At 43.8% G+C, this 19,855-nt stretch overlaps 1 protein-coding gene across 7 annotated transcripts in view; it reads right to left on the bottom strand.

The window, feature by feature from the left end:
* VPS13B (vacuolar protein sorting 13 homolog B) overlaps window positions 1-19,855 on the bottom strand; it is a 913,516-nt gene that overhangs the window by 366,149 nt on the left and 527,512 nt on the right. For all 7 annotated transcript variants that reach the window (XR_007772613.1, XM_050940452.1, XM_050940449.1 and 4 more), the window contains exon 25: window positions 11,658-11,864. Coding sequence is in view for 6 of the 7 variants with exons in the window: in XM_050940452.1 (XP_050796409.1) it covers window positions 11,658-11,864 (207 nt within the window). In the remaining variant the exon portion in view is untranslated. The remainder of the gene's footprint in view (window positions 1-11,657; window positions 11,865-19,855) is intronic.

Below are 19,855 nucleotides of genomic sequence, written 5' to 3'. Positions count from 1 at the left end.
AACAGACACTGCTGCTGACATAACAATAATGGAAAAGCACATAGACTTAGAAAAGATACCAAAGTGTTCAGAGTTTTCTCTACTGTTGGAGTTAAACTTGCACTGGCATGATTCCAACTATGTTTATGCTCAGTGTTGCCTGATTTGCAGATGTTTCCTAGGAGCATACTATAATCTCTCTTCTGTGTGAAGTGGCTTTAAAAAAAATACATAGAAATTTTGTGTTAAAAAGCAATGATACAAGGAAGGCCTGCATGGACAGTACATGTCTGGAAGTGAACTTAAAAAATAGAATCAATGCTCTGTTTGCCAGAACTCAAAAGGACATTGCCAATTTAAGAATAATGTTGTAGAAACATATATTTCTTTACTTATAATCCTAATAATTGAGATTCTTAAAATCAAAATAAAATTAAAATTCCAGGACCAGATTAACCAGCACAGTCAGGATATGTCTTCACTGCTGAGTTAACGTGGGTGATCAACATTCCAGCATCAGCCTGCAGGTTAGCAAAGCCCAGGTGTGAGCAGCGTCACTGCAAAGCCGTGTCTGAGTTAATGTGTCCTCACTGGCACTGCACTGACTACTCTGTGAAATTAGGCCTTCTAGGGGCATATCCTATGATTCTCTGTGCTGCAGTAGGCGAGAACTTGACTGTTCTTCTGGGCACATGGGGAAGGAGGCAGAGGGGGAAGGAGAAGTCTGAGGGAATCATGGTAAGAGGCTGGAGAACTATCAGCACCCCAGTGCTTTAGCCTGTGTCCTCCTCACTGCAAAGTGTGCAGATTACCAGCTTGAGTGAACATGGCACTCGAGCTCTGGTCTATTCTCCCAGGCTAGCCTAAATTTAAAGTACCATCAAACTGGAGTGAGAGGGTTTTGTGTGTGGATGAAACCAGGGATAGGGTTGCCACCTTCCTAATTCCTGGTAATTGGATCCCCAAGGCCCCACACATGCCCCGCCCCTTCCCCCAAGGCCCTGCACCACCTCTTCCATCAAGACCACACCCCTATGCTGCCTCTTCCCCCAAGCCCTGCTCCTGCTCCAACTCTGCCCCTGAGACCCTATCTCCATTGCTCACTCCTCTCCCCCACTCCGCCTGTCGCTCGCTGGATCATCTCAAGGAGCCTCTCTGCAGGTAGGAGATGGCCTCAGCTGAGACAGGGCTAGTGTGAGTTAATGACCTAGTGCAGAGGTGGGCAAACTATGGCCTGCGGGCCATATCCGACCCATGGGACCTTCCTGCCCAGCCCCTGAGCTCCTGGCCTGGTAGGCTAGCCTCCAGCACCTCCCCTGCTGTTCCCCCTCCCCTCTGTGAGCTCTTGGGGCAGTGCCGCTGCAAGAGCCTGGCCTGACTCAGTGCCCTGTGCTGCGCAATGGCACCACTGTAGCACCCCCAGCCACCAGTGCTCCAGGCAGCGCGGTAAGGGGGCAGGGATCTGGGAGGGGGAAGGTTGGATAGAGGGCAGGGGAGTACGGGGTAGTGGTCAGGAGGTAGGGGTGTGGATAGGGGTCGGGGTGGTCAGAGGGCGGGGAACTGGGGGGAGTTGCATGGGGCAGCGGTCCGGGGGGGGGAAGTCAGGAAGAGGGGGGGTTGCATGGGGCAGCGGGGGGCAGTCAGGAGTGTGGGTTCAGGAGGCGGTCAGTGGACAGGGGGTGGTGGATGGGGCAGGGTCCTGGGGAGCAATCAGGGAACGGTGGGGGTTGGATGGGACAGGAGCAGGGGGGCAGGGGCGGATGGGGGTGGGGTCCAGGCCACGCCCCCCTCCCCTAACCAGCCCTCCATACAATTTCCGAAACCCAATGCGGCCCTCGGGCCAAAAAGTTTGCCCACCCCTGATCTAGTGCCTCCCCCATGCCCTGCAGTAACTGGACTTTTGGTTTGGGTGCCATTGACAGTTGCCAGGTCCCCTTATCAACTGGACTTTCTGGTCAAAAACTGGGCCCCTGGCAACCCTAAATGGCACCTGGACACAGAAGCCAAAAACTGGACTGTCTCAAGTTAAACTTCGATGGGTGACAACCCTAAACAGGGGGAAGAGGATTAAGGGCAACTCCTGAGTAAGAGCCTCAGTTCACTCTATAGTGAAGACATATCCTTAGACTGCTTTGCATTGCTGCATAAAGCAGCCAGAGTGTAAGTGGTTAATCAGGACCACAATCTAGTTGTTACTATCCATGCTCTTTGTTTACTTTTTTCATTTCTTTTTACTCAGACAATGATACTCAGCCAGGCCAACTTTCATTTCTCTTTATGGTCAGTTTTGCTTTCAGGTTCTTCTCTGTAGAATGATGTTTATTTGTTTTAAAACAACTGTTTGTATTGGAGTGCTAAAAAAATGGAAAATGTGTGTTGTTCAGAAGTTTTATAAAAAGCTGCTTTAGAAAATTTAAATTTGGGGCCATATTTAAGTTGACGGCATCTCTTTACAGAAAATAAAACAAAACATGCAGGGCTTCACATGAAAAAACCCTACAGAAGGCAGCAATGCAAGGCAATGCTCTCCACAGTAATGGTCTTGTGTAGTGCCATGGAGCAAACAGAAAGTTAGAAAATGTCTTCAGGTATCTGCAACCTTAGGGAATGCAAAAGAACTCAAGGAGAAGAAAAACTTCTGGGCTCTACAGCCTGAGCACATTATGGAGGGTCTATGCAGGGGAAGGGAAGAAAAAATGAATGGGTAGGAGAGAGGTATTAGAGCAGCAGGAAAAGAATAAGAGCTTTAACTAAAAAGGGAGAATAAGGCTATGTCTACACTGGCACTTTTGTCACTCAGGGCTAAGTTCCCCCTAAGCTGCGCGGACGAGCAGCTGCCTGCTAAGCCCCACACAGGGGCTCAGGGCTGCAGCAGGGAGATATGCCTCTCCCAGTCGGCCCCAGAACAGACCTGCCACAGTCGGGGGAGAGGAGCCTCTTCCTCGGCTCGGCCCAGCCCAGCCCTGCGGGAGCTGCCAAAGTCAGAGCGAGGCACCTCTCCCTCAGCCCTGAGTTGCTGCAGCGAGAGAGGGCTGGGGAGGAGGGGAGTCCTCTGCCTCCTCCCGCACTCCAATCCCCATCCCAGAGCCTGCACCCCCAGCCAGAACCGTCATCCCCCCAAACCTCAGTCCTAGCCCTGAGCCCCCTTCCACATTCCAAACCCCTCAGCCCCTCCCCCACCACATGAATTTTGTTATGTGCACCAATATGAACGTGATGTGTCACACATCACCTCCATATTGGTGCACATAACAAAATTCATTCCACACATTAGAGGGAACACTGCTGGGGTATGAAAAAACACCCCACAAATGACAAAAGTTTTAGCAGCAAAAAGCACTGGTGTGGACAGCACTTTGTAGGCAGGAACTATGTTCCTATCGATGAAGCTACTGCCCCTCGTTGGGGATGGTTTTATTTTGTTGCCAGGAGAGCTCTCTCCCAGCAATAAAGAACAGCCACGAAGTTCTGTGTGTAGATATAGCCTTAGAATTAAGAAATAAAACAAAGACAGAAAAAAAAATACTAACGTGAAAACCAGGAAGAGAATGGAATTTGAGAAAGAGTGCCTCAAAGAGAAGGGGAAGGCGGGGGAGGGATGAACTTAGGAAAAAAACAGTGTAAAAAAATAGCCTGTGGGAAAACACATTTATGGGAAAAATACAGAAAGAAAAAGTACAGTGAAGAATAACTGGAAGTGAAGGAAGAAAATAAGGCTGACATATTGATAAATTAACTCTTAACTTTATCTTACGCCAAAAATCTCAAGCATTTTATATTTCTTTATAGCATCAATTTTACCATTTTTATGCTTCACAAAAATTAAAAATAATATCTATATATATATATATATATAATATATATATAATACCAAAGGGCTAAGCAGGACTAATTAAACAGACACCATTCTAAACCCTCAGCTAAACCACTCCACCCCAGCCTTGTCAGCCCATCAACCCTCTTCTTCTCCAAATGGCTGTGAAAAACAGAGGGTTTTGCAGTATGCCTGCAAGGTTAACAAATATTGGCTTTGGTGAACCAAAAAGGGATGCAAGTTCCAAAGTTGAAAATCTTGAGAAAGAATGTCGTGACAGCAGCCCATTCTTGTCTGAACTGAGGGGTCTCCAGATGGATCATCAGTGCTCACAGAAACTTTGACAACATTGTACAGGGAACTGATCTTTCAAGTAATCAAACCATTTAGAACTCTCATAGATTAACAACAATACTTTGAACTCTGCATAGAAGCTTACTAGCAGCCAGTGCACAGCACAGAGTAGTGGTATAAACTGTTCTCTGCATGACACATTGGTAATAAATACCTTTTCCACATATTTGTGTATATCATCATTGCAATATATCTATGATGGGTATCAATAGGAGACACACAAAGCTGGCAGTTTGTTTTAATGCATCTTCTGACATTTGGGGGCAATTTTTTAAAGTGACATTTTTGTGCCTTATTTTATTGGGGACACAATTAATTATGGCTGCAAACAAGAGCATTTAGCTGTCTGCCTACTTGATTTCTTGCACAACTTGGACAGTTGGACTTGTTCATTCTCCTCCTCAGTGACACTAGTCAGGAGAAATACATGTGCTCCCAAGAGTGTAAGAACTGCTGTCGTGGCTGGCCATTGCAAAGTGGGACTTAGAGGGATGCAGTTTCTACTGCAGGGTCAGATACAATCTAACTCTTAATGGCTCTGTATCCATTAAAGCAGTGGTTCTCAACCATGGATACGCGGTACCTCTGGGAGTACGCAGAGGTCTTCCAGGGAGTACATGAACTCATCTAGATACTTGACTAATTTTACAATAGGCTACATAGAAAGCACTAGTAAAGTCAGTACAAACTAAAATTTCGTACAGACAATGACTTGTTTATACTGCTCTATATACTATACGGTGAAATATAACAACAATATGTATCATTCCAAATTATTTATTTTATATTTATATGGCAAAAATGAGAAAGTAAGCAATTTTTCAGTAATAGTGAGCTGTAACACTTTTGTATTTTTATGTGTGATTTTGTGAGCAAGTAGTTTTTAAAGTGTGGTGTAACTTGGGGGTACATGAGACAAATCAGAGTCCTGAAAGGGGTCCAGAAGTCTGGAAAGGTTGAGATCCACTGCACTAAAGCTTGGTGTACAGCTCAAGAATTGAAAGAGTGAGGATCTGCAGAGGCAATTGCATGAAGAAATCTAATTTTATTTCATTTAAGTATAATATGTTTAAATCCTTAGAAATTTGTTGCTTTGAATTAGGAACATTAGAAACTGCAGTGAGAGATCATGCTCTCATTCCTCATGCAGTTTCAATTTTCATTTTGGATTTCCAGCACCCAGCATGGTATTGTTAAAGATGTTTATGCATTAATTTTCTGCTCTGCTTCCAGATCTACAGAAAGATCAAGCCAGAATCAGCAATGCTGAACTATTTTCCCACACCTCCTCATGCCAAGTTCTAAAATATACAATTTAATTCTTTCACCAATTGTTGCAAATTGACCAAAATACTGAGTTTATTTTCTTAGCAGAATTTATCTTTGTTCATCAGGAAGAACCAAACATATGAGGCCTTCATCCTTGGCCTGCCTTAGAGCTCAGGGATGATCACAGTTTTGGCCACACCACTGCTATGCCTTATCAAAATAACTTCTGCGTTCTTGTTCAATCACAGAGCTTCCCCAAGGACTAAACACTTCTACCACTGTTTGTACTTAAGTAAACAGAAACAAGTGGCCTGTTGTAGTATGCACTACCTTTGCTCTTGCTGTTCTAATGCAGGGTGGTAAAAATGATTAACTGTTTCTAAGACCCAGTACTTAAGCCTCTCACTCACGCTTTTCCTCTGCCACCACCCAGATTGAAATTCAGGAAGCTAGATAGCTTTACCCGCACAGGAGTGCAGTGCTCCCTATCAACTTGTCAGCATGAAATGAATTACTCACAGCTTAAAGTATAAATAATCTGTGGATCTTATAAACAAATACTTCTTTTGCTATTTAATATAAACAATTTGTAGAGTTTACTTTTTTTTAATTCATTTATAGTAAGCCTACTGCACTTGAAAAAGCCTTTAAAAATAATCATTTGGCCCCACCAGAATAGAGAAATGCTTTAACTGTAAAATGTATAAAGTTCAAAAATTCAGACCGATGGCATGGGGTATTTTTGTTTGACAATCGTCAACGTTTTAAATGTAAATTGTAGAAACATATAAACAAAACAGACACTGTAATTTCAAAATGGTCCCAAAAGATTGTAATAATATAAATATGTAAATGAAATGTTATACCATAGTGAATTTCAATGCCAATCTCCAATCATGTAGCTAAAATATTTGAAATTAAAAAACCCACATCCAAAGTCAAACCAGTAGAAATAAATACTGTGGTGTAATGAGTCTACCTATATTATTGTTGTTGTTTGTTTGCAACACTAAGTATAAAAACTGCATATACTTAGCTTTGGGGAGCTAAATTTGACAAAGGTGGTTCACATGACCCACTTTCATATATTATCTTCTCAATCTTTAAAAAAATTCTAGTATCACAAAATTCTAAACATTTTGATCTATAAATTTTATCAGAATTGAACAGAAAATAATAAAGTTAAGTATATATTATGGGATTTTTCAAAAGCACCCAGTGTGAACCTATTTTTGCTCCCGCTGACATCACCTCCCATTGACTTCACTGGGAGCAAAGCTAGGCCCATGCTGAGCGCTTTTGAAAATCCCACCCTTAAAAACCAAAATGTGTATATCTAGAAATTTTATATTAAGTACTATTTTCCCAAACGTTTGGTAAAATGAAATGGCCAAATGTTTTTTAAAATTAGGTTTTTTACAACTTGCAGCCCTGCCAAGTGTCATGCATATAGTAGTGCTCAGGGATCAAGCAGAATGTTTCCTGCAATTAATTCTCCTGGCCACCGGGCACCAGCATTGACAGGAGGGAGGCTCTCTGTCCTGTGCTCTTAACGCACCCCCTGCTAAAATCGAGGCAGTGTGGAAAATAAGGGGAATCAGCCTGACTCAAATCTAGGGAGCAAGGAGCAGAATAGGGTTGCCAGGCATCCAGTTTTCAACCAGAAAACCTGGTTGAAAAGGGATCCTGGCAGCGCTGGTCACCTCCATTGACCGGGCCATTAAAAATCCAGTCGGCGACACAGCGCGGCTAAGGTGGGCTCCCTGCCTTCTCTGGCTCCGTGCAACTCTCAGAAGCAAACAGCATGTCCCTGCGGCCCCTAGGGAAGCCTCTGCTCCAGGTCGGAACCTACTTCCATACCCTAACTCCTTCCCAGACCTCCCACCCCACCTGCACCCAAACTCCCAGCCCCAGGTCAGAACACTCTGCCAGACCCCGTTCCCCAAATCCCCTCCCAATGCTCTGCCCCGGCCTAGTGAAAGTGAGGGAGGGTGGGGGAGAGTGAGCGACAGAGGAAGGGGGGGCTGGAGTGAGCGGGGGCAGGGTTTCAGAGAAGGGGCAGGGCAGGGTGCAGGGAAAGGGTGTTTGGTTTTGTGCAATTAGAAAGTTGGCAACCCTAGACCAGAAGTGGAAAGAGGCTGTTCTTTACTTCCTCAACAATCTCCCAAAGGCTCTCTCACTGCTTCTATGAGATGCAAATAATATGTCTCTGTCTCCCTCCCACCCCGAAATATATATCTATATCTATCTATCTATCTATAAAATACATATACAAACACACACACACACACTTCCCACTCGTCTGAGACAACCTGAAGGGGAAGCATTGGGGAGTACTGTCACACATGGGGCTGTGAAAGAGGGGACAGCTATGGACTTGCAAAAAGTAATTTAGATTTCAACAGACATCCAAAAAGTGATTAGCAAGGACTAACTACAACATGTGTGTAACAATGAATGCAAGGCTTTAAAATGCTAGTTTTGGTTCCAGTAGGCATGCAACTGCAATTCAGTTCTACAGAGACAGATCTTTCCAGAGTTCTTAAGATTACTATACAAAAACCCATCTTTGGCTAAACCATGAAGGGATTGCACCCTTATGCAGGGCTTAGAGGAAAAGCCTAGCCAGTTAGAACTGCCTTGGTTTTAGGGGCTGACGGTTGTCGCCCCTTGGGCAGGTGAAAGGTGGAGCTGACAACTGTGCCTCACAGAGTGGCAGACATAAGAAGCTCAGATCTTGTATATACAGGCTTTGTTGTTGTTGGTTAAGTGGGGGGGGGGCAGTGTAGTAGTATAACTACACAGCTACAAACCCCCATTGTCAATTCACTGCACTATTGCTTCTACAATGGTGATTTGCAGTGGTTTAATTCCACTGGTGCAAATAAACCCCGTCTAAACAGGGCATAAAGCTTTCAGGAGGATGGGGGTAATCCTTGATGCTTCCAGCTTCATCCCAAGTGGAGGGAAGGGAACTGGAGTCAGGAGATTTTCTCTTTTCTCCTTAATCCCATCCTTCTCAGTTCAAGGGAGGACAAGGACTCGGTGGCCACTGTACCCATAGGGGAATTTTATTTGTATGTTTGTTTTAATTAAGCCACCTTGCTGAAAAAGGGATCTATGAGAGATTAATTGCCCCCCAGGCGGAAAATGGCCTTGAGTTGTTTTGGGAGAGGTTTGTTGTATGCTTGCTTCCCACACTTGATTTTAAAGGGTTGACAATCCCTTCCCCAAAGGGTGGGACGGCAACTCTGTTATTATGACATCAATCCTTACTGGCACTCTAACTTTTGGAAATGCTCCGCCAATACACTATAATTTCTGAAACAACCAATGACGACTGCACAAGAGAATTAATTTATAATTTTATATTTACTCTGTCAGCAATAGCCTATTAGAAACTTGAGAATAAGGTTTATTTTCTTTTTATTGTGTCATACTCTATTTGGCCAACACTGACCTTTTCCCCCTATGAAATAACGCTATGGCCTCCATTTCCTTTACAACTCTCCCGGTGCACCTACAATGTCAAAGATGTCAAGAGGAAAGTACGTAGGTCCAGGAATAGTTGGGGAGTTGGAGGGGGGGCGGTAAGCTGCTTCCTGCATAGCAGCCCACATGGTTTCACTCTGTCATGTCAAAATAGTGGCTATCTTCATTGTAAAATCTCAGAAATTATGTGAGGAAATTAAAAGAAAAATAAGTAGAATCGGGAAGACTGCCCACCAGATCATAACAATTTTAAGCCAAGTAAAATCTGGGCGTTAAATAGCTGTGACTATTTCCTATTAATGGGCAAGGACTTGTTAATACCATGCTTGATACATTTGACCTTGTTTGCATCATCAAGACCTAGTTGGATGACATAACAGGCCTTATGCTAGTTCAGTTTGTTCCTGCTGGTAACTTAGGGTATGTATCGGCGGGTAGCGATCGATTTACTGGGGATCGATATATCGTCTCTCATCTAGACGCGATATATCGATCCCCGAACATGCTCCCCATCGACTCCAGAACTACTCCGGAGTGAGCGGTGGTAGCGAAGTCAGCAGAGGAGCCGCGGACATCGATCCCGCACAGTGAAGATGGGAGGTAAATCGGATTAAGATACTTCGACTTCAGCTACAGTAGATGGTAAACTCCTTACAGCAAGGCCTACCTTTAACAATGTGTTTCTACAGTCTCTAGCACAATTATATTTTTCTTTGTAAAGTGCTTTGAGATCTTTTTTGGAAAGTACTGTATACATTAAGTATTCTATTATGAATCACTATCAATAAACTAGGATTAAGGTCACAGGATTGAATGTAATACACTGCCATTCTGACACATACATTTAAATTTATTTTAACATACTATAGATATACACCTCTACCCCAGTATAACACGACCCGATATAACACAAATTCAGATAAAAGGCGGTAAAGTAGTGCTCTGGGGGAGGGGGAGGGCGGGGGGTTGTGTCTGTGCACTCCAGTGGATCAGAGCAAGTTCGATACCACGCGGTTTCACCTATAACATGGTAAGATTTTTTGGACAGCGTTATATCGGAGTAGAGGTGTACTTTTGCTTCGCTGATAATTCACAGATTAGATTTAGTTTACCACTGCAATAGCCTCATGATCTCTCAGAATTAGAATTTCAGAGGTATGCAAAAGCAAAACTTTTACTGAACACAACCTGCAACTTTACTGAAATACAAGCATTAAAATCATCGACCTGCATGATGATGCAATCCACATTGGAAAGGAGGATAGATACTTTCATGTCTGTGGAAAGAACCTGGCATTCCATACATGCGGCACGGCACAGTACTATCCTTATCCCACCCAATACGTTTACCACTAGTTCCTTGACCCATCAATATACCCATGAGCTCGGTTTGTGTCAGGTCAGCTAATTAATTTAACCAGCTGACCTTAACAAACACATTGATGCAAAGTCACATGTCCCGTGACTTTTCATAGTGCATAGTGTCCAGTTGCCACGAGCATTATTATGCTCAGCGACAACTGCCTGAAAGGCACCACATTGATAAAATAGGCTCAGCAGATGCATCCAGGAAGGTGAAAAAATTGCCTTGATTCAGCCAGTACAGTAGGGAAGAAAATTCTTCTCCATGCCCAAATACGGCTATCAATACAACTTGTGAAAGCTGTAGAGACTTAGACCAGGCAGTAAACTAAAGACAAAAACTCACCTGGCCCCAGCCCCAGCAAAAATATATAGGCCAGCCACCATCACCTTTATAATTTTGCACCTGAAAAACTCCTTCATATTCTGTTTTTAAAAACACCTAAAAATAATTTTCTTACACTTATAGTTAGGGCCCTACCAAATTCACGGCCATGAAAAATGCGTCACGGACTGTGAAATCTGGTCTCCCCCCCCCATGAAATCTAGTCTTTTGTGTGCATTTATCCTATACTATACAGATTTCATGGGGGAGACCAGTGTTTCTCAAATTCGAGGTCCTGACTCTTAAGGGAGTTGCAGGGGGGAGGGGGGCATCAAGTTTATTTTAGGGGGGTTGTGGTATTGCCACCCTTACTTCTGTGCTGCCTTCAGAGCTGGGTGGCTAGAGAGGAGCGGCTGCTGACTGAGGGCCCAGCTCTGCAGGCAGCAACACAGAAGTAAAGATGGCAATACCATACCATGCCAGCCTTACTTCTGCGCTGCTCCTCTGCCTTCAAGCTGGGCTCCTTGCCAGCAGCCGCTACTCTCCAACTACCCAGCTCTGAAGGCAGCGCCACCACCAGCAGCTGGGCAGAAGTACAAGTAGCAGTACCGCAACCCTCTCTCCCCCACAATAAACTTGTGACTCCCCCACAACTCCCTTTTGTATCAGGACCCCTACAATTACAACACCGTGAAACTTCAAATTCAAATATCTGAAATCATGACATTTACTATTTTTAAAATCCTACAACTGTGAAATTAACCGAAATGGACCGTGAATTTGGTAGAGCCCTACTTATAGTTTAAAAGAATCAGCATTCATACCTTTCTAATAGCAGTGAGCTAGTTATATAATTAATATGGCAGCAATATTGTAACTATTTCCTTCCTTCCTCCTCCGGTTTCCTCAAATTTACAGTATTGCATGTTTAGCGGATTATAGTCAAAACTACAGTATATAGGAACACTGTTACTTATTTTATCTTTGTGATTCTTAATTGGTCACTTGCCACATTTTGCAGATTGCTCTTCATAGGATATTTTTTTTTTCAGAAACACTTACCTCTGTAGTGGTTCCAAAGTCAGCAGATGGGCTATATGTGCTGGTATCCGCTGGAGCTGTCCCAACACTACTTTTAATTGGAGAGCTAGGAGGAGCAGGCCCTGTCACGGACTCCGTGTAGACAGAAGATTGATACAGCATACCTCTCTTCTGAATCTTATTCCAGACTTTGCTCATGATGTCAGTCAGTTCATACAGAAGCTGTATCTAAAGAAGAAAAATAGATGGAGTTCTTCATAATTAGGTGTACGAAAATCCATCATAGCCACCAAAATCCTCCAGTGAGATTTAAACTACATATCAGAGCTCAATACTTTTACAGTGTATAACATCCTAATAAGAGATTATGCTGCTATAAAATGAATTAACAACAATTACAACATAGTGATTTTGCTCAGAAAGCATTGCTTGTCTAAACATATAGTAGAAAATCAAACTACAATACGTAGTTCATAAAAATATGTCATAAATCTGGTCTTGGAAAATTTTCATTAGTAAAAGTTTTAGCAATAAAAAAAACTATCTAACTTCTGGATTATCTCACACAGAGAGATACTGACTGCTGTTTTAGTTGATTCTTATGAAAAGGCAAACTCACATGAAGAAAGGAATACGAATGTTGTTATGTTATAAACAATGTAAGAGAGACTCCTTTTTAACAATATTAAAATGATTCCATGCTACATATGAAACTATTCTATATACGCAGAAAGAACATCCACGATCCAACTCAATAGCCTCCTGGGATATGTCATTCCAATATTCAGAAAACATACTGTTTAACTTGCACGTTGTTTGACTCAGTTCCTAGATATTTACACAAGCTTTCGTAAATAAGCATTAATCATGACATTTGTATGACAACATATTGCCATATACTATATAAAACAAGTCCAGAGAATACTGCAAACAATACATAAGCAGATCCACAGCTGGATACCATACCCAGCTGCCATTATAAAAAATTCTTATATTTATGAGAAGTTTCAGCCTCAGGACACATCCAGGCTATGAAGCTGGCTTCTTATGTGGGCAGAACAGATGCAGGAAAACATTGTTGTCAATCTATATTTGATATAAAACAGTACTTGATTTTGTGCGTGTGAATGTGTGATGAAGTCTCAAAGATTATGCTACAGTCACTTCTTAAGAGGTGAAATGCTGGAGTTTTATAAAAAGCTTCTTAATTCATTTGGGTTTTTCTTTTGAAGATTCAAGACTTACAATGAGCAGGTCATATAACTTTTTGACATACGGTGTTTTGTCAAGAGTGGATGAATTGCATTTATGTCTTCCCACATTGAGTAATAAACAATGATATTTGTTCTGTCTACAGCAGAAATGTATTTTCATTAAGTTTAAGAGAGTCTCTTATGTCCCTGATACTTTGATATTCTGTGATAGTTATTTAATTATTACTTTAATTACTGTAACTAACCACAATAATTAAACAGTGTTATTTAAAAACTACTACATTCAGATTTCCATACTAGTTTCCACATAATTGAGAATAACACACTTCCGACTGATTAAGTTGTATATTATTAACTGGGGCTGACTCTACACTAGCAAAGAAACAACAAAACTTTCCAATTTAAAAAATGAATGATCTGATAACATGAGTGATAGTTTAAACATTTCTGGGAGTTTAGTGGGCTACTTGGAAAGACCCAAACAGTACATTCCTGGAAACTCAAAAAGGGTGGTCAAGAGACTAGTGGATAGTTTAAGGAAATGGTGCCCTACAAAAGCAAGATTTCTGACAATTTCAGTACCCCATTATTCATAAGAAAGGCGGAAGCACAGAGCATGAAAGGATGGTGTCACTGCCATGTGCATGTCCACAATCACAAATAATCCAGTGAAGAATTTTGTTACCAGAGTGTCTCAGAGCTGAGAAGTTGGAAAGAGAGTTTCAACTTTCACTAAGGCTAAGAGTTCTTTCCCATATTAAGGGGATATTATTTTAAATGGAACTAGTTGATGGAAGTACGTAAAACTATCTCAGCAGGTGACATCTATGTCAGCAGTCAGAGACTGGGTCACAATGAACAAAATTGCTAAAATTAGGGACCAAGCCAGAAGGAAATACATCTTTCAGATTAAAAAGCAGCATGCCGGAGCTGCGCTGCCATGTAGGAGCCATAGGCGGCATGCTGCTGCTTATGGAAGTTGCGAGGGCAGCGCCTGTGGATGGGCCAACGTGCAGAGACACCTGGCTGCGCCTCCACGTAAGAGCTGGAGGAGGGACATGCTGCTGCTTTCGGGAGCTGCTTGAGGTAAGCACTGCCCAGAACCTGCACCCTTGAGCCCCGCCCCCAGCCCCCCCTGCCCAGCACTCTCCTGCACCCCAAACACCTCATCCCCAGTCCCACCCCAGAGCCTGCACGCCCAGCTGGAGCCCTCAACCCCCCTGCGCCCCAGTCCTGATCCCCCTCCTCCCTCTGAACCGCTCGGTACCAGCCCAGAGCACACTCCTGGACCCCAAGCCCCCCATCCTCAGCCCTACCCCAGAGCCCGCACCCCGAGCCAAAGCCCTCACCGCCCCTGCACCCCAGCCCCAGCCCGGAAACCCCCTCCCACACCCTGAACTTCTCATTTCTGGCCCCACCCCAGAACCCCTTGTTCCCAGTCCAGAGCACCTCCGGCACCCCAAACCTCAAACCCCTCATCCCCAGCCCCACCTCAGAGCCTGGAACCCCAGCCAGACACACCCTCCCACACCCCAACCACCAATTCTGTCGGCATTTACGGCCTGCCATACAATTTTTATACCCAGATGTGGCCCTCAGGCCAAAAAGTTTGCCCACTCCTCAATTAGAGCCTTTGAAAGTTTAGGAAAAAGGAATTAGAAGTGACCAGATTATTTGCTTTAAAAAACATTGTTTTAGGATATTAGGTGCATGTATGGCAAGAACATTAAGAAATTAACACTACACTGGCTTTTGTGAATCATTTATGACTTATAAGGTTTACAGTCTGAAGGTCAGTGCTGCGTGAAAGCCTGAGCCACAATCACCATTATGTGAGTGGGTGTAATTCTGTTTAAGTCAGTATTATGAAGATGAATACGGAATAAGGCAGGCTATAAAGGATGTAAAATTGTGCAATATTATTCCATGCAAAAATATTGTTAAGGTTGCAAAGTGAAGCTCTCAAAAGTCTTGAAATACCAAAATTAAAGTTGTCTGCATTTCATTATTATGTCTCTTTTTGAATATGCTTTTATAACATGATCATAATGATTGTGCAGCCTGGATGGATCTTGGTGAATTGTGGCAGCTGTTCAATGTTTAATTTTTATTCTCATTGTTCAGTGTGTAATCCCCTGCCCATTTCATCACACATCATCCAACCTACACTTTGAACCCTAGTTTCATCCATTGCATAAAGTGGAGGGCATGCAGCGAATGAGGCAGAGTCTATAATGTGGGCTTGGAGAATGTGCAGTGAATGGGGCAGGGGACCACACACTGAGGATAAAATAAATAAATAAATTCAGAACATTTGCCTTACATACAGACCATCATCCAATATGTGCACTGAATGAGGCGGAGGGGGGAAGAGCATTTAATTAAAGAACACATTGTAACGCATGTGCACAAGGGACAATGTAAAGATTACCCCCGCAACCACAACGTTATCATTTCCAGATTTAGGCCCCGATCTGGCAAATCTTTATATATATGAGAGTAAATGTTTATGAGATGGAGACTTATAAAGAATGGTTACCTACCTTATACAGTAACTGGAGTTCTCCACAATCAGTGGTGTCTGTGTTTATTCCACTCAAGGTTGGAACTGTGGCAACTGTGGCGCCTGGGACCAAAATATTTTTTTGTTAGGAGTGGCTACTCCTCGTGCTCCAAGCTGAGGATTTAAGGGCAGTGCAGACAACCACTCTCCAGTTCCTCTTCTATCAGGAGTATTCTAAGGATAAGGATCCAAAGCTCAAGGGAAGGAGAGGTGGTGGTGGAATACACATAAGGTATGTCTACACTTCAGTTCAGAGCAAGCCTCCCAGCTTGGGTAAACAGACTCATGCTAGTGGGACTCAACCTAGCATGCTAAAAATGGCAGTGTGGACTTTGCATCACTGATAGAGGCTCAAGCTAACTACCCAAGATTGGACCTAGGGGGTAGGATGGGCTTGAGCTTGGGCAGCTAGCCTGAGCCTCTGATGATACAGCAACATCCGCACAGCTATTTTTAGTGGACTAGCACAAGCCCAATAATGTCTCCCCTGACTGGGAGGTTCACCCCAGCTGCAGTGTAGACATACCCATAGGAACCACACATCCCGAAGCACTCCAATTATTGTACAAGGTAAGTAATCATTCTTTCTTTCTCAAGTGATGGTCACTACATGTATTCCACTCAAGATGACTCATAAGCAGTATTCACTAAGAAGGAGGGTACAAGGAACTTGGCAGCAGGGCCGGCTTGAAGCTGATTCACCCGATTCCCCGGTGGCAGGGCCCCACTCCAGGGGTCTTCGGCGGCATTTCAGCGGCGGGGGGTCCTTCAGTGACATGGAAAACCCAAAGCAGAAGGCCTGCCATCGAGTATTCTAATCGGGCCCCGTGGGTCATAAAGCCGGCCCTGCTTGGCTGTACCCACCGACTGAAGAACTACTTTGCCAAAGGGCTCCCCTGTTCTTGAAGCCTGCACCAGGGCATAATGTCTCTCAAAGCTAACACTGCTGCCCTACATATCTTGAGAACAGGGACATCTTGTAGGAAAGCTACAGAGGCTGCCTGGGCCTAGTGAAGTGTACCCTTCCACCTTGTGGGGCAGGATTGCAGTCAATTTATAGCAAAGCAAGATGTAGCCCAAAATTCACATAGAAAGTCTCCTCCCATACATTCAGCCAAGGAGACAAATAGTTTAGGGGATTTCCTGATGAATTTTGTTCTCTCTAGGTAGGAAGTCCAGGCTCATCAGACATCCAAAGTGTAAAGCTTCATGTCCTTCCTTCTGACACGTGGCTTTGGGTATAAGACAGGTAAAGAGGATGACATGGTTCAGGTGGAACTTCGAGCTCACCTTTGGAATAAACTTGGGATGTAATCTTAAGGAAACTTTATCCTTATGGAAGACTTTATATAGAGGATCTGCCATAAGGGCTCCTAGTTCTTCCACTTTCCATGTTGAGATAATTGTGATAAGAAAGGCAATTTTCATGGATGGATGACTGAAAGCAAATGAGGACAAAGGTTTAAACGGGGGATTTGTTAATGCAAATAGGACTAGATTGCCATCCCATACTGGGGCTGGTTTCAGTACTGGAGAAATGGCTCTGAAAAGGCCTTTAAATAACCTCATGGAGACCAGATGGGTGATGATTGCATAGTTGTCCACCAGGGCTGAAAGGCACTAATAGCTGCTAAGTGTACATGAAAGGAGCAGAATGACAATCCCAACATTTTCAGAGAAAGGAAATAGTCCAACATAGTTGGGATCTCCCCAAACCTTCTGGAGATCGCTGATGATGCTGACACCATGTGGAAAATCTTTCATTTTGCTGTATAGCATTTGGTCACAGAGTACCTCGGGATATGTGCTCATCTAGATGAGCTCCCCCAACCTAACAGAGAGGCATCTGTAAATCAACTTTTGGTGGGTGGAAGAGAGATGAACAGAATCCCTACATATACTGTCTCCATGTTTTTCCAGTAGTTGAGTGAGGCTAGTATCCTGTGGGGGAGCAAAATCAACTTATGTAGACTGTGTCTATCTGGGACATAGGTTGTCTGTAACCAAACCTGAAGACACTGAAGATAAGGTTTCCCACAAGGTCTCTCATATGTACATGAGGAAATGTGGCTTAGGAGGGTGAGACAGGATCTCACTATTATTTGGGGGCTCCCTCAGCATTGACATGATGAGCATCATCATAGCCTGGAACCAGTAGGTATGTCCTGGCAGTATTTGAGTGCAGAGTTGTTCCAATAAGAGTCCAGAGTCTGTATTGAGGTTATAGTGGACTTTTCTGCATTTACTCAAAGTCCTAATTATTGTAAAAGGCCAAGTAAGGATAGAGTTGCTCCCTGAACGTCCTGGTATGACTTCCTTGTGAGCAACCAGTTGTCCAGGTAAGGGAACTCATGACACAGCTGCAGAGACTCTACTGATAATACCTTCATGATCAGTCTCAGGTTATGCCTGCACCGCAATTAAAAACCCGCAGTGTAGACTTCCCAGCTCAGGCTGGATCCTGAGCTTGAGAACCCTGTGAGGTGGGAGGCACTAGATAAGTGGCAGAAACTGTCTGCAAGTCTCATATACTCTCCCCACCTCGCAGGGTCCTAGCTTTGGTCAGGCACTGGCTCTCAGTACCAGCGATTCCTTCTCCAGGTGAGTCGGTACCATAAGTGCTGGAGGCATCCAATTACTCCCTTCCCAAGGACAGTCCCAGTGCTGCTACTTCAGTAAATAGAAGCCTCTGAACCTTTTTAGTTTTCAGTGCTGAGAGATGAGTTCTCAACTCCTGACACACTCATACTCGAATGCATAATCTTACTTGACTGAGTGGGTCAGGGAAAAAGTTCTTTTCTTAGATGAGGATTTAGAAGTGGATTTCTTATGTATGTTGTTGTGAGGGTGTTCATTCTTATCCTCTTCATGATTCCCATTTTCTGTTAGAGTCCTTAACTCTGCTTACAGGGTTCCTGGAGCTGGAGGCAATCGTGTTCGAAAGGGCACAGGCTGGGGTTGGACTCTTGTCTCATGAAGCAATCCATCAGGAATGTCTGAAGTCTGAACTCACAGGATTGATGAGTTTGGCTACTGAAAGTCTGGCAGATGCTACAATTGGAAGGAGTATGTGCTTTCCTGAGGCAACAGAAATATATGTCAGGGCAGTAACTGGCCATGAGGGTCCAGAGACAAAGGACCCAGATCTTGAAACCTGGGGCTTTGGGCGTGCTAGGTACTCAGTACCCAGAGATGGAGGACAACCCCGCAGCTCTGTAAGAAGCTTAGCTAAAACCAAAACTAAGCTAAGAAAGTTCTATTTGCAACTAATAAAACAAAGAACACCAAGTAAAGCTACAGACACTAGAGAAGTTCCATCTCAGACCACATGTGGCAGAAAGGAACTGGAGAGGTGATCAGTCCACACTGCACCTTATACTCTTGACAGGGAGTATGGAGAGTAGGGTGCATTTGAAAAGCAATACACATTGTAAACAGAAAAATTCCAGTCTCAGGTGCATGGGGCACATGCAATCCATGAAGGGAACATACACAGAGGCCCCTACTTGAAGAAGAATCTTTGGCAAAGCAAAAAAACCTGAAGAAGTAAAGAGAATGCAGGCAGAAGTCCAGTAGCAGAGGTGGGCTATACAGTTTATTGAACTGAATGCAGCATGTAAGATTACTTGCCCTGTGGGTAGGTGGCTTATGTGTGCATTAGGCGCAAGCAACTCATGGCCCTCAAAGGCCGAGTATGGGCTCTTGAGACCAGAGAGGCTGAACTGGAGAAGCCAAGGGACACAAAGTGGTACACAGATGATACTTTTGGGAACACAGTAAAGTGGCCCCACCTCCAGTCTGAAAGCCTCTGTGCTGTCAAGGAGGATGAAAGTTTCAGGGAAGGAGAACATCAAACTGGAGTGGAGGGAAACGATCCCATAGTTGGGACCCTCCTTCCAGATATGTCATGGTATCTTCTCACACTGAGGATACCACTCTGGGGGAAGGAATCCCAGTTATTAGGAAGAGAATGGTAATAATAATGGGGGATTTGACTGTTAGAAATACAGATAGCTGGTTCGGATGATTGGGAGAATTGCATGATGGGAGAACTGCATGATGAATTGCCAGCCAGGTGCAAATTTTGCAGATCTCTCAAGACATCTAAACAGACATTTAAACAGACATGTGCAGTGCTGGATAGGAGCCGATGTTTGTGGTACAGATAGGCACCAAGGACATAGGGAAAGGTAGAAGAGAGGCCCTGGAGACCAAATTTAAGCTGCTAGGTAAGAGACTGATGTCCAAGACCTCTGTGGTAGAGAAACAGTGCAATGAAAGAAGTCTAAATACTAAGATGGGTGAACTTCAGTGCCTGCTATCAAATAAGGATATTGATACAACAGGAAACACAGAAACTTGGTGGAATTATGGCAATCAATGGGACATGGTAATTACACCTCTATCCCGATATAACGCAGTCATGGGGAGCCAAAAATCCC

Source organism: Gopherus flavomarginatus, chromosome 2 (genome assembly GCF_025201925.1).
Source record: "Gopherus flavomarginatus isolate rGopFla2 chromosome 2, rGopFla2.mat.asm, whole genome shotgun sequence".
NCBI classification, from domain to species: Eukaryota; Metazoa; Chordata; order Testudines; family Testudinidae; genus Gopherus; species Gopherus flavomarginatus.
This window is presented reverse-complemented; position numbering and strand designations above follow the sequence as displayed.